This window comes from Thamnophis elegans, chromosome 3 (genome assembly GCF_009769535.1).
Source record: "Thamnophis elegans isolate rThaEle1 chromosome 3, rThaEle1.pri, whole genome shotgun sequence".
In the NCBI taxonomy this organism is placed as follows: domain Eukaryota; kingdom Metazoa; phylum Chordata; class Lepidosauria; order Squamata; family Colubridae; genus Thamnophis; species Thamnophis elegans.
Window position 1 is genome coordinate 114,761,098 of NC_045543.1, and position 13,620 is coordinate 114,774,717.

General features: G+C 35.0%; 1 protein-coding gene across 3 annotated transcripts in view; it reads left to right on the top strand.

The window, feature by feature from the left end:
- Positions 1 to 13,620, top strand: part of IQGAP2 (IQ motif containing GTPase activating protein 2) — a 137,057-nt gene that overhangs the window by 21,366 nt on the left and 102,071 nt on the right. For all 3 annotated transcript variants that reach the window (XM_032214429.1, XM_032214426.1, XM_032214428.1), the window contains exon 2: positions 10,260 to 10,359. In XM_032214429.1, coding sequence (XP_032070320.1) covers positions 10,260 to 10,359 — 100 coding nt within the window. The remainder of the gene's footprint in view (positions 1 to 10,259; positions 10,360 to 13,620) is intronic.

Genomic DNA, 13,620 nt, shown 5'->3' on the forward strand with positions numbered 1-13,620 from the left:
TGCAGCACTGTGAAATTTATGTGATTGTCCACTAGGACTCCAAGATCTCTCTTGCTGTTACAGCGATTGGGCCAAGTACCACCTTTTCTACTATACCTGTGCATTTGGTTTTTCTTGCCTCAATGTAGAAGCTAAATTTCTCATCAATGTTGAGGTTACTTATAAAAACAATAAAGGCAAATAGAAAGAAATGGTAGGCAATACTTTCCTACATAGTCATCTGACAATGTGGTCAAGAATGCCCTTTGACCAATTTAAACTGCTGGTTTTTCTGATGCCAAAATACCCGGAGGCCTACCTCTTCACTCTCCACCTGAGTCTTGCCAAAAATTATTTCATCTTCCTTCTACGCATCCTGTCTCCTAGAGATGAAGCTAATGTAATAGCACACTGAATTTAGAACTGCCACTCAGGTTAGATAATTTGGCTCCTTGGTGTTGGCCTTTAAATTACTGATAAAATATTGCATCACACACTCAGTGATTAAAACTGCTTCTTGGTTAAATCTCCCATTTTGTTTCAACTTTTTTATCTGATTTTTAAAAAACTTTTTGGCATTTTCTCATGGTTTTACTAAAAGTCTCATTGAGAATACATTGTGAAATATATTAAATAAATTGTTCAAAAATATATCATTAGAAATGGGGGGACACACAATAATGTGGTTAACCTATAATAATTTATTATATTTGTTTTGTTTTGACAGCATGATTTGTTAACTCGCTCAGTTATAGCTTAGCATTATCTGTGGATCAGGCAATTGTCTTTCCTTATTGTTTTGTGTAAACTTTCCCATTGCAATATAGAAGTGTAAATTGTCAGCAGTATTGCAGGTATCTTATTTTAGGCTTATACCTGTAACTCTGCTTGAGTGCAATGACTTTGTACATCATGCATAATCATAGTGTGGTTTATTTGGTATTGGCATAGTATCTTCTGTGAACCCAGCTATTCTAAGTTAAACCATACATAACAAATGAACCCACCCAATGCTGACTACAAGGCCACACTTTTAGTAAGGATAATACGGGATGCGTTAATTTTCATTTTTTACTGACAGCTTGGTCCATCCCAAACTGGAAATTCTGCAGTTGTGTTTTAGGCTACATTACTATTGGTTAAATTCACTTGGAATTATGAGAATTTTAGTTCAATGCATCTTCAAAGTCCAACTGATTAAGGAAAGATGGATTAACAAATGTTTATTGAGTACTATGTCAAAATCCACTTACATACTTATCTTCCCCTGGATTCTGATGGCTATATATAGATTGGCTTTTTTCAGCCACTTCTGTAAGTCTGATTACCTTAAACCTTGTATTCATCGGTGCCCATTCAGCTAATTTATGGTTTCAGTCTCTGTAATATGTATAGATACATTTTGTAACATAGCAACATTTCTCATAAAGCTGCTTTTTTTTATGGAATCCTACCCTTTTACTGACCTGTTCTTCAAGCAGATTTTTAAAATGTGGTTTTTGGTATCCCTTTATTTTTCACTCAAGATGATTAAATACTGAGAGTAGACAAGTTAAAGATTTGCCATTTTGCTGTTTTGAATGTTCTATAAGGAACAAGATTTTTTTTAAACAAAAAGCTCAATTTGATGTTTAGTCCACTTGCCTACCATTTAGTCTAGTTGCCATAGCAATGTTGGGAGACTCATGTTTCTATGTTCTATTTATCTATGTAATCTGTTTTTTTTCCCAAAAAGGCAGAGGTTTCTCTCTTTATGAAGCAATTTATAAAAGTGCCAGTAAGAGAGATGGTAAGACAATACATTAATTTGTGCAAATGGAAATCTAAAATTGGTCCTAACAGTTTTTTAAATAGTGTATCTATTACATCCCAAAAGTGCTTTTTCAAGAAGCAACTGGACTTTCTGGTTTTCCTTTAAGATTTTTCGCTTCTCATCCAGGAAGCTTTTTCATCTCTGACTGAATGATGGGGAATGGAAGGGTTTATACTCCTTGCAGGCAACTGGTCATTTGCATTCTTTTAGAGAGTTGTTAAGGTCAACTGGGGGTTTATCTGTGTCATCAAGGTCACCTGAGTGGTGCTGTGGCCCCTTCTTGGAATTGTTGAAAGGACTTGTGTTGTAGACTGGAGATAGATGATGTCGTATCCCCCTCTGTTGAGAGAGGGCTGTTTAATTTTGACATAGATGGCCTCTTTGACCACTCTTTCAAACCAGTGATCCTCTCTGTCCAAAATGACTGGTAGGGGTCAAGATAATCCATTTCATCCAGAAACCTCTGGAGCTGCCACGCAACCACCTTCCCGACAACCTTTTCCAAAAAGGGAAGATTGGAGACGTCGGAAATTATCCAACCGGGTCGAGTCCAGTGATGGCTTCTTAAGAAGAGGGCGGACCACAGCCTCCTTAAAGTGCTGGGGCACTTTCCCCTCCTGTAGAGATAGCATTAATCACCACCAGAGTCCACCCGCCTGTCACCTCCTGGGAAGCTTTCACAAGCCAGGAGGAACATGGGTCTAATACACAGGTGCTCGTGCACATACTCCCTAGGATCCTGCCACTTCCTCAGGAGCAACAGGGTCAAACTGTTCCCAGATAACAGGGCAAGGACCTGCCTCAGGGGCGTCCACTGGACCAGCAACCACGCTGGTGTCTAACTTGTTTGTTTAATTAGGCTGTTTGATCTTCAGTGATACCTTTAAACTGAAAGTTTCATTACCTTTAAATTGGAAATTAATTATAGAAGCTGCAAAGTTATGGATTTTCACATTATGTTATTACTGATAAGTATTAGGAGACTATAAATAGGTGGTGTCAAACCTTAATTGTTATGGTTGTAGAAAGTCAATTGTAGATTTATCAGCCTTCCCTAAAAAGGTTTTTTAAATAATTGTTCTCCTTTTTCAAGTATAGTACTTTAACCAAATATTCATCCCTAAATTTAGGAGATCACTAACCTTAGCATGTTTTAATTCACTTTCAACAGCTTTTGTTCAAAGAAAGTGCTAGAATATTTCTTATTCTGTAAGAGTTTGTTGTTGTGCTGAAGTTGTGGCTGAAAATGCAAACCATATATTATAGTGGTGCCCATTTTATAAAAATACAAAGTTAGGTTTTGTATCTTCCTTGCTCTATTAACTAAGTTTTAGGTTATTCAGATTTATTTAATGCACTGTAGTTATTAATGATATGTAATTCAATTTCTTTGAAGCCTTTTTTGCTATTGTTTCTAATCATATTGATTATTTGGTTATTGTAGTTTATTTTTAAACATTTAATTTATATATTTTAATTTATGTCTCTTAGAAGTGAAATTCTAATTTTTGGATATAATAAAGAACTGATTGACTAGACCTGGAAGATGCGTGACTTTAACTATGGATTATCTCTGTCTGTTTGACAGATTGCATAGAATTAGACTGAAGGGACCTTAAGAGATCATGTCCTGAATAATGAGTCAGCTCAATGGATGATTTCCACCATAGCATTTAATTGCCAACTCCTGTCTTTTGCAAGTGGAAAATGGATTATAAAATGTTTCTTAAATTCTGAGACAGTAGAGAAAAATAGTTTCAGCTGCAGAAACACATTTTCCCCAAATAACTGTTCTTAGTAGAAGAACATAATCTTTGCATGAAGGAAGTGATCAGTTCAGATCTTAATTATTATTAGTTAAAAGATTTCAGGCAGTAGATTTAAGAAAGAACTGTCATCATTTAGAATAGAACAAATGGTAATTAGATAGAAGTCTGATGTCCCCCTGTCACATGTAGTAGACTATAACTGACTCTATTTTCAGCAAGATGTTGAAGATATTAGTGGTTAAAAATGATAGTCATTTAACACTTCAGACATCCATCAGGATGGAAATAATTGGAGGAGACAGTATGAATAGATGTACTAGAAGCTTGATTTTAAAGAAGCTTTGTAGGTTTGGACTCAAACGAGTTTAAAATTTAATATGGATCTCATTCCAATGAGCTAATAGTGAACAGTGAACTTCCCCTTACTTCTAAAGTATGCCAACATATGTTTTCTAATAGAATTGTAGTATTTTGGATAAAGCAGTCTTCTTCAAGTTTGTTCCTCACCTCCCCAATACACTAAGATAGCAACACCCAGAAGTTCCAGTTAATTGGAATTTGACAGTGTTAGAAAAAACAAACCACAAGTTTATTTAAATGTGTGGAAATGTATTCCCAATTCTTCAGATCCAAACTATTTTCTAGTTGGATGATGGCAAAATCTGTAGCTCTTTTAGTAAATTATATTGATGATTGTGCTTGCTTTGTCCTAGGATACGTATATCTGTTTGGCCCCAACACCTGTAATTTATGCCCTTCTAATAGAAAGTCTTAACACTGTAGCCACAGTGAAGTTTGAGACAGTCATAGTCTTTAATCTTGCTTATCTTGCTTGGCAACATTGTGCTTTCTTTTTGTAATTTTTACAGTTGCATGTAAGTTTAATTATCACATGACATGACTGAAAATAATAAGATACAGGTTATCTAGTCTTAAATTATCTTTCATTAATCCATGAATATTGTAGAATGTTGTCATACATGCATGCATATGTATTGAAAATGTGTAGTAATTTTGCATCAGCATAGGACCAGACTTTTCATATAAATAAGTTTTGTACAGATTAGTTTGTAATCTGGGTTTGCATACGAGGAACAAGAAGCACAAGAATAATTTCATTAGAAGAACCCCAAATGACTCAAATTGTTCCAACAGCCAATTTATTAGATAAGGGAGTGCAGTTCATTTCCAAAACGTTAAAGTAATTTTGCCAAAGATACTGATTTTGACTGAAAACATCCTTAAGTCAAAATTCAAATCCTGCATTTGGAACCAATTTATTTAATTGCTGTATTGCTTAGTTTTTTCCAATTTTACATTGGCCTTATTTATAAAAACATTTATTAGAGATGCCCTTCATTCTTGTAAGCTCCGGGTTGATGTGCAAATGCAATTTAAACATGAAGTAAATGTCACTTTTAAAAAATCTGAACCATTCTGGGAACAAATTTCCTGAATATGAGTAAATGAAATAGGAATACAAAGCTTCTACCTATTTTGCTTATAGTTCAGAATAACTTTTTGCATCTATTCAGTGATAAATAATGCTGGAATTATTTGGAGACTTGCTGCAGGAATTGACATAGTTCACAACTTTAAAAACTTGATATACAGAGTATACAGTAGGTAGTCATAGACTTGCAACCATTTGTTAAGAGACCATTAAAGTTACAACAGCACTGAAAAAGTTACTTATGACCATTTTTCACACTTATGTTGGGTGCAGCTGAACAGAGATTCAGTTGTGAATCAGTTGTGCTGAATAGAGGTTGACCTGTGGCCTGATTTACATACAGATGGTCCTTAATTAACAACCATTTACTCAGTAACCATTCAAAGCAAATTTTAAAATAACTTTATTAAGTTTTTTGAAAGTAAAAAATAAGTAAGAAGCCATAGCGTTTGGAGATTTGGAAAATACTGTTTCAAATCTCCATATAATCATGAAGCCCAGTCAATTATTTGGACTTATCACTGCTTCTCTCCACATCTCAGATAAGCTCTCTTTGAAAGAATTTCTAGAAAAAAAACCCGGATGTGTATGTAATATTAAATAAACCATACTTTATAAAGACTGGGTTCACATAATATGCAAAAGATATTGTGGATCAGTGAAGTATGCCAGACAGGTCTCTGAACTTTCCTTTCTCTTCTGCTTGTCAGACATAAACGGTATTTTTCTTTGTGTCTCATTAAAAAATATGGCCTTTGTTTACACTCTTCTATTTCAAGTTAGTTATGACTCTGAACAAGGTTTTTGATGGTATGAAAGTCTGCTTAAATTATAGAGGAAATGCTTATGAGAAGTTTATGTCTGTGTATAATCTATAATCTGACAATTGGGAGTTAGAAATATGTGATTTTTGGCTGAGTTAAAAGCATTCATAAGCTCCCTTATCCCTGCAGTTGTTAATTAAAAGGTTATACTGATATATGAATTTGCAAATGTTTTTTATCAACTGCTTCAAAAGATGATTTGAAAATCTACTTTCCAATAACTAGTAGTTTAAAGAACAATGAATCTTGGTTAAATAAATATATGGAGGCTAGATCTAACAATGATGTTTGGAAACTGTGTCTTGAAATAATAGGTAGAGTGTTGGTTATCTTCAGTCTGAAGAAGCTATTTGGATAAGCAACAAAAGATTTCAAACGAAAAGAAAAAGAAGTCCAGTTACCATGACTCAACTTCTGAAGGCAAGTAGGGATGTAGTAAGGACAATCTCATGATTGTCCTTATTTTGGACAAAGATCAGTATAGATAAAAGAACAGTTATCAAACGAAGTAAAAAAGGTAGACTATACCTAAGACTTAGATTAAAAATATATTGTAACTATTGTTACTACTGTAAGATAATTTTCTATGGTATTATTATTTATTTCGCCAAGTGTGGTTAGACATGCAAGGAATTCTGTATAGAAGCACTCAGACAAATTCCTTGTATTTTTATCCATACTTGGCTAAATAAATAAATAAATAAATAATAATAGAAACCTATCTTAGAGTGGTAACAATAGTGACAATATACTTTTAATCTATGCCATGTTCTAGGATCAGAAAACAATGTTATTCTTCTAAAAGTAAGACATAAAGCTAAAATTCTTAGGGCAAGAGTATCAAACTCTATTTCATTGAGGGCTGCATCAGCGTTGTGTTTCACTTTGGGGGGCCAGAGTGGGCATGGCTAGGGTGCATGTGGCCAGATCAACATCACTTGTGTCGGGAGTGCCTGTGGTGGTATGAGCGCTCTGCCAGAGAAAACAGGCTCCCAACGGTCTCCTATAACCTTCTGCCAGCAAAAACGGAACTTGGGAGGGCTGCCATTTTCAGCTCCTACAGCCTCCTACAACCCTCTGCCAGCAAAAATGGAGCTTGCAGCCCTCCTGAACTCAGTTTCACTGGCAGAAGCATCGTGGGCCAGTCCTTTGCTGCTTCCAGGACAGCCCCATGGGCCAGATCTAAGCACCCCGTGGACCAGATCCAGACTCTGGGCCTTGAGTTTGACACCCCTGTCTTAGGAGGTTAAAATAAATTAGAATGAAGTGACATATATCTATCTACAATACTTATTTAATATTGTTTAAAAGTTAAGCACAATTATACTAACTATAGAGTATTGAGGAATGGATACTATTCACCTTGAATCCTGTCTTACTAGCAGCATAACAGAATTTGGCTATATCCAGAGAGGTAGAAAATATCAGAACGACTTAGATATTTTACCAGATAAAGAGAAATAAAATGGATTATAATATCTGTATAAAAGCAGCAGTACAGTAAAATGTGAATAACAGATTTCATGGTGTCTGTAACACATGGCCATAATCAAGCAGCATATAGTATTGAATTTTTTTTGTATCTACCTTTCAAAATGGTTGCCAGCATTAAAGCCCTTCTCATCTTGGATGTATAATATTGTTTAAGTAACTTGCCAGTTTAAACATATAAGATTGAACACTCAGGAAAGCATTCCTTGGCAGTAGAGCCTGGTTTTGTATTCCAGAATGTGTTAAAATTCCCCTGGCTTGTTCATGTCCCCAAGAAAGAAAAACCTCTTGTGAAAAGCCATAAAATTGCAATTTAGCAAGGAGATATCACTTCCATCTAAGCACTAAAAATTGTCTACAAATGTCAGGGAGGTCAAACCTATGGGGAAAAAATTAACTCCAGGCATTATGTGAAGAAAATAAACCAGTTTTTTTCCCCTCAATCTTAATTGATCCCGTTTTGCAGTGGAGCATAGCATTAGAGACTGTGTGGTATTTAGAGGATATTTCTTAAGAATTTGGATTGTTCAGTTTCTAATTCTGAATAATTGTCATAAGGGTCTAGCTATGACCATACAAGAACTAGACACATATTTGGCTGTAAATAGCTGTAGGGGGAAAAAGAGGCTGAAACAAAAAAAGGCACCTCTTGGTCTGTAATAAATTTTAATTGCTAAAGATGAACTTTGGGGTAACAAGTTATGTAATCTAGATACATGTTCTTCTGACCTAAGGCCTGGAAGACGATTCCAAGATACCTAAAAACTTCAGTTCATTCAATTTTGTGTCCATTTAGTTGTTATATATGGCTTCAAGGGTGCTTAACTCATATTTTTATCTTTTCATATTTTATTGTTATGGTAATTTATCATCTGTGCAATAAGTAGCAAATTATCTTAGTGCACATTTTAAGCTAATTGGAGTCTAGAGAAATGGACCTGCATCATCCATATAAAGTAGCATTGGTATGTATCTATGTGCCAACTCTGGTAGAAAAAAAATCAGAAGTCTTCTGACAAGTCACTAGGGAATTTAAACATAGATTCAATAATGGCGGTATCAAAATGCAGCCCCAACTCCCCACTAAGGGAACTGTTTTTTGAGATGGCCTTGTGAAGTAAATCAAGTTTGGTCACAATTTATATAACAGTAGTAATAGCCATTTATTGTGGATTTACTGAGTTTGCCCCACAGTTGACTCTAGATATTTATTGTAGAAAACTTCACTCTTAATTTAGGTCAAGGTCTACGACAAAAATGACAGTTGTTATTCTGATGGAGGATATTTGTCATAAACTGGATGACAGGAGGACACCCTTCTGCTCTTGGTAATCACTCAACAGTACTTCGTACTATTGATCATGTTATTTTTGGGACCATCTGCAAGGGTTTGGAGTGAGTGATAGTATGTTTCAATGGTTTTGTTGCTTCTTGAGTGGACTGTTCTGCCTGGGGAATGGAGAGGTCTTATGGAACTCCTTTGCGGGATGCTGAAAGGTTTGATTTTCTTTCCGCTGATTTTAATGTCTACATGAAATTGCCGAGAGAGGTCAGCTGTTGTTTGAAATGTATTATCCTCAGTGCAATCACAATGTTCAGCTTTACATCTCTGGAGATACAATATAAAAATGCTGTGAAAACCAAAGCTGTTGGGACCTGATAAGATAAAAGGCTAAGATTGAACCCTAGCACCACAAAGTAGTTTATCGGAGAGGTTGTTAGCTCCAGTTATAACTATGAATGGGATGGTATTTTTTCAGAAAGAGCAAGTTTGTGATTTGAAGGGTTCCTCCACCCCGCCTAATGGCCACTGCTAGATAGGCAGGCAGAGGCAATGGCCAGGGGAACCTTTGCCAAGCTTCAGTTATTGTGCCACCTGCAACTTACCTGGATTGCCAGCACTAGGGTGGCAGGCCAATCTCAGTTGGGATGAGATTGTCCTCAAGTAGCCTGGGCCCATACCATGAAGGGCATTATAAAGATGATTACTGACACCTTGAATTGCACCTTAAATCAAACTAGGAGCTAGTGCAGCTCGCAGAACAGTGGTGTTACATGAGCCACCCTTGGGGCACCAAAAACTGCCTACACTGCTGCACTCTGCACAGCTGTAGCTTCTGAACACTCTTCAAGAGTAGCCTTATGTAGAGTGTATTGCAATAGTTCAAATGCGAGATGACTAGGACTTGAATAACTGAGTACAGGGACATTTGATTCAAGAAAGGCCACAACTGGTTTGCAACCTGAGTTGGCCAAGGCTGCCCTTGCTGTGACTGCCACCTGCTTCTTCAATAGGAGTTGTGAATCCAGAAGAACCTCCAAGTTGCAGAACAGATCTATTTGGGACAGTGCCACCCATCCAGAACTAAAGATGCCAAATACCCAGATCTTAGGACTATTATTTATGTAATATTAATTATTTTATTTTAGGTGATATTTGTATTTTGTTATTTAGGTATTTTTGCCATGAATAAAACTTAAGAAAGAAAAAACTTTTCCATAGGTTGGGAAGGCTTCATCTATGTTATCTTATTCTGTTAAGGTTTCTAGTTTTAATATTGCTTCATTGTTTTTGTTGCTATAAACTGCTGAAATAAATATCTTGCAGCTGCGATTAATCTAATCTGGAATAAAATAAGTCAATATTGTTATTTTTTTCTTAAAGTCTTTATTTCAGAATTTGTGCTCTTAGTGTTTTGGTAATTAATATGAGTAGAAGCTTTTTGTCGTTTGCATTTCACCTGTAATAGAAATGCAAAATGTTTATGAAAAATATGGAATATAAAACATGGAACTTAAATCTATATTTTAAATAATAAGCTCAGTTCATAATGAGCAATTGGTTATTTTTTGGTATCTTCTGTCCTACTAAAAGTAATGCCAAGACTGTTCCTCTTTACATTTAATTTGACATGATTTTCTAATTACAGCTATTGTGGATGATGAACGGCTTTCAGCAGAGGAGATGGATGAGAGGAGACGTCAGAATATTGCTTATGAATACTTATGCCATCTAGAAGAAGCAAAAAGGTAATCATTTAAATGATATTGGGAAAGTTCAATTGTAGAGCTTTGAAAAAATGTTGGATATTTGCAGTACATCTCATTTTACAGAAATGTTAAAACAGCTAATATTAAGTGAAACATTGTGGCTGGGAAGCCAAGATAAATAGATGCATTTCTGAGAAAATACCTAAAACATGTCAGTTTTTGGTTTGGCTTATCCCAAAGGGGGGATAGATGTCACCATATAAAGAAGGGGGCAATAAAGACCTGATTACTTTGGGTAATGGGAGAATGACAACAATCTTAGGGTAATCTAATTTAAGGCTGTCACTGTTATCCCCCTGGTCCCCTTGCACAGACACTAGAAATGAATTAGAACTAATAGTTTTTTGTCCACCCTCCTTCTCTTAGATAAGGAAATCGAATTATTTTATAGGAGATTAAGATGGAGAAAAACTAAGTGTTTTAATTAAACAGTTCTTAATTTAATTATAGAGGTATACTTCAGTAATTGTATTCCCGACTTTCCCCCTTTTTAGAGTATATATATTTCAGAACACTATTCAAAAACTAATGGGACTCTCAGTCCGAGGAAAGTTCTACTTCTTAACCTCGTATTAAGTATTGCTTTTAATGTAGTTGTTGGTTTTCTTTTGATTTTTTTTTCAACTTTGGTCAAGATTTTAATGCCCTGGTTTTTTGAGATGTTGACCTCTATCTCTGAGTTTCAGCCAGTTACAGTGTGACGGTGATGTATTTATTTACAAACTTATACTACAGCTGTGTTAAGTCATTCAGATGGGTGCTATTATTTGTGGTGACTCTGTAAATAAAATGCTGCTATTTGAAGCTCTGACTGTGTTATCCACTTGAAGGTTTGATCTGGCCATTTTGAAGGCCTTCCCAAGTTATATGTGTGTGGACAAAGAAGTGGGCAGAGTGTGTGGGCAAAGAAGACACTTTGATCAGGATTGCCACTGAATAAATGGTGCTGCTATAAATAAAAGATTCTTGTGAATGATTTGCCCTGCTTTGTTGTTTGCCATAGACCTATGGTAGGCACAGAATTTTAATTGATAATTAGGGCTGTGCTCTGGCTTATAAAATCTGGACCTGGAGCATGATGTAGAAATTCAAAGTTATTTTAGATTCCCTTGAAGTGGGCTGATGTCTCTAATTGGCTCTATTTTCAATTCAATTTTTTTTTTTTGCTAAGCTTTACCCTAACATGTACTTTTGGTACTCTACAGATCTGCTGTCAAATCATAATGTCACATTGTGCAAGCCCAGTTACATTTTTTGAACAGGTAGTGAAACTATAACAGAAAAAGATGAATAAAATTTGGCTTCTATTACAACTGGACACAATTTTCATTGAATGGATTTATGTGAGATTGTACTCCTTTTGTGAATGACTAAGTGATTTTCTTTTAGCTTGCTTATAAAACAATTGTGCCTCTTTTTCATATTTGTTCTCTGTGCAACTTGTAAATAATGTAATGTTTAATATTTTATAGACATATTTCAGTTTTAATACTATTTACATAGTTCCCTTTTTCATTTTTCTTTTTGTAAATTATTTCTTGGTCAATTTGTTTTCCTGCAAAGTTGTAAAAAATTTGCTATCTATATTTCTATCCTATCTATCTTTTCCCCCATTTCATTTTGGCCTTTCTGATAAATGTGTATGTTTGATGGTGTAACCATGGTGATCAAGGATAGGAAGCCTCTGTTAGATTCCAGTTGCAAAGGATTATTGGAAATTTGAGACAGCTGTTAAAGTCATCTAAGCAGATATTAGGATCAGAAGGCAATACTAATTCCATCTTCATATTCATATATGGAATTTGGACATTTCTCCATAATGCTACATATTTCCTACAATGTGTTTATTCTAATTATTAAAACAAATCAAAGGTACTCTTAGGCCTATTTTTCTCATAGAACTCTGTTTTTCTCAGTTCATGCTCCAGAATTGGGAATGAGTCAGAACATGCTATCCTAAATCTGATGCAAGGTGGGTCTGCGTACTTCCAGAGCTATAAATTTGGTAATTATGTAGGTTGGAAAGGACTTTTCATACTGTAGCTTCTCTGATAATTTATCAACTATTTTTTTCAAGTTCAGGACATTCTGTACTTAAAAGATACATTCATAAATGTTTTTCCAAATTTCTTTCAAATAATAATGGATATCTCATAGCTTCTCTTAGTAATCCATTCTAGGGCCGAGCTGCTCTTAAACTTGAGTTCTTTCTAGCTTCACCTTACTGTGTGGTAGGTTGTTTACCATTCCACTCAGAATTTGTTTTGAAGGCCTTTTGGAACAGAGGTAGCAGATCTTAAACCAGTATTCAGCTCATATCTTATTAGAGCAATATTGCTGCACATTGTCATGCTTGTTTTAAAAAAAGCTGACTTATGACTATATAATTCAAAATGCCATGGTTAATAAGTTGAGGTGGGTGTATATTGAGTGCTTTTTAAAATTACTGTTTGCATACTTCCTGAGTTGTAGGTTTAGTGAGCTAAAATATGTGCTATAAACTTGAAAGAGTTGTTTCAGTTAATTATGTTTCTGTAAACAATGATTTCTGCTCACGGTGATATTCATTAAATGAATGGAATTGCATTTACCAGTAAGTATGGCAAGCGGTTTATTTCCAAGTGGATGTGTACCGGATTGTACCTTAAAACACATTTGTTTTTGTTTAGCTTGAAAAAAATGTGGGCAGAAGGCATAACATAAATCAGGAATTGGTCTTTCTATACCGTTCTTAATTTATTTTTGAAACTTAGTTTTAGAAGCTATTGCATGAAAACTGTGAAGAGATCTTTAAAATAATAAGAAAAATTAAATGTTCATGTATCTATAGTGGCACACTTGTTAGAATGCAATATTGCAGGCTAACTCTGCCCACAGCCAAGAGTTCAATCCTGACTGACTCAAGGTTGATTCAGCCTTCTATTCTTCCAAGGTTGGTAAAATGAAGACCCAGATTGTTGGGGGGCAATATGCTGACATTGTAAACTGCTCAGAGAGTGCTCTACGCACTATGGTGTGATATATAACTCTATTGCTATTGCTATCTTATTAGTATTATTATTCAGCTTAGTTTTACAAGCATTAAAGAGTTAACATTTTCTTTAAATATAAAACCATGGAATAAAAAGTGCAATTTATTAATTAAGAAAGTGTATCTTATGTACTTGCTGTATTATAAACTTGTTTTTAATTTGTTTTAAATTAAAATTGTACAGTTTGCACTATAGTTATGTTTTTACT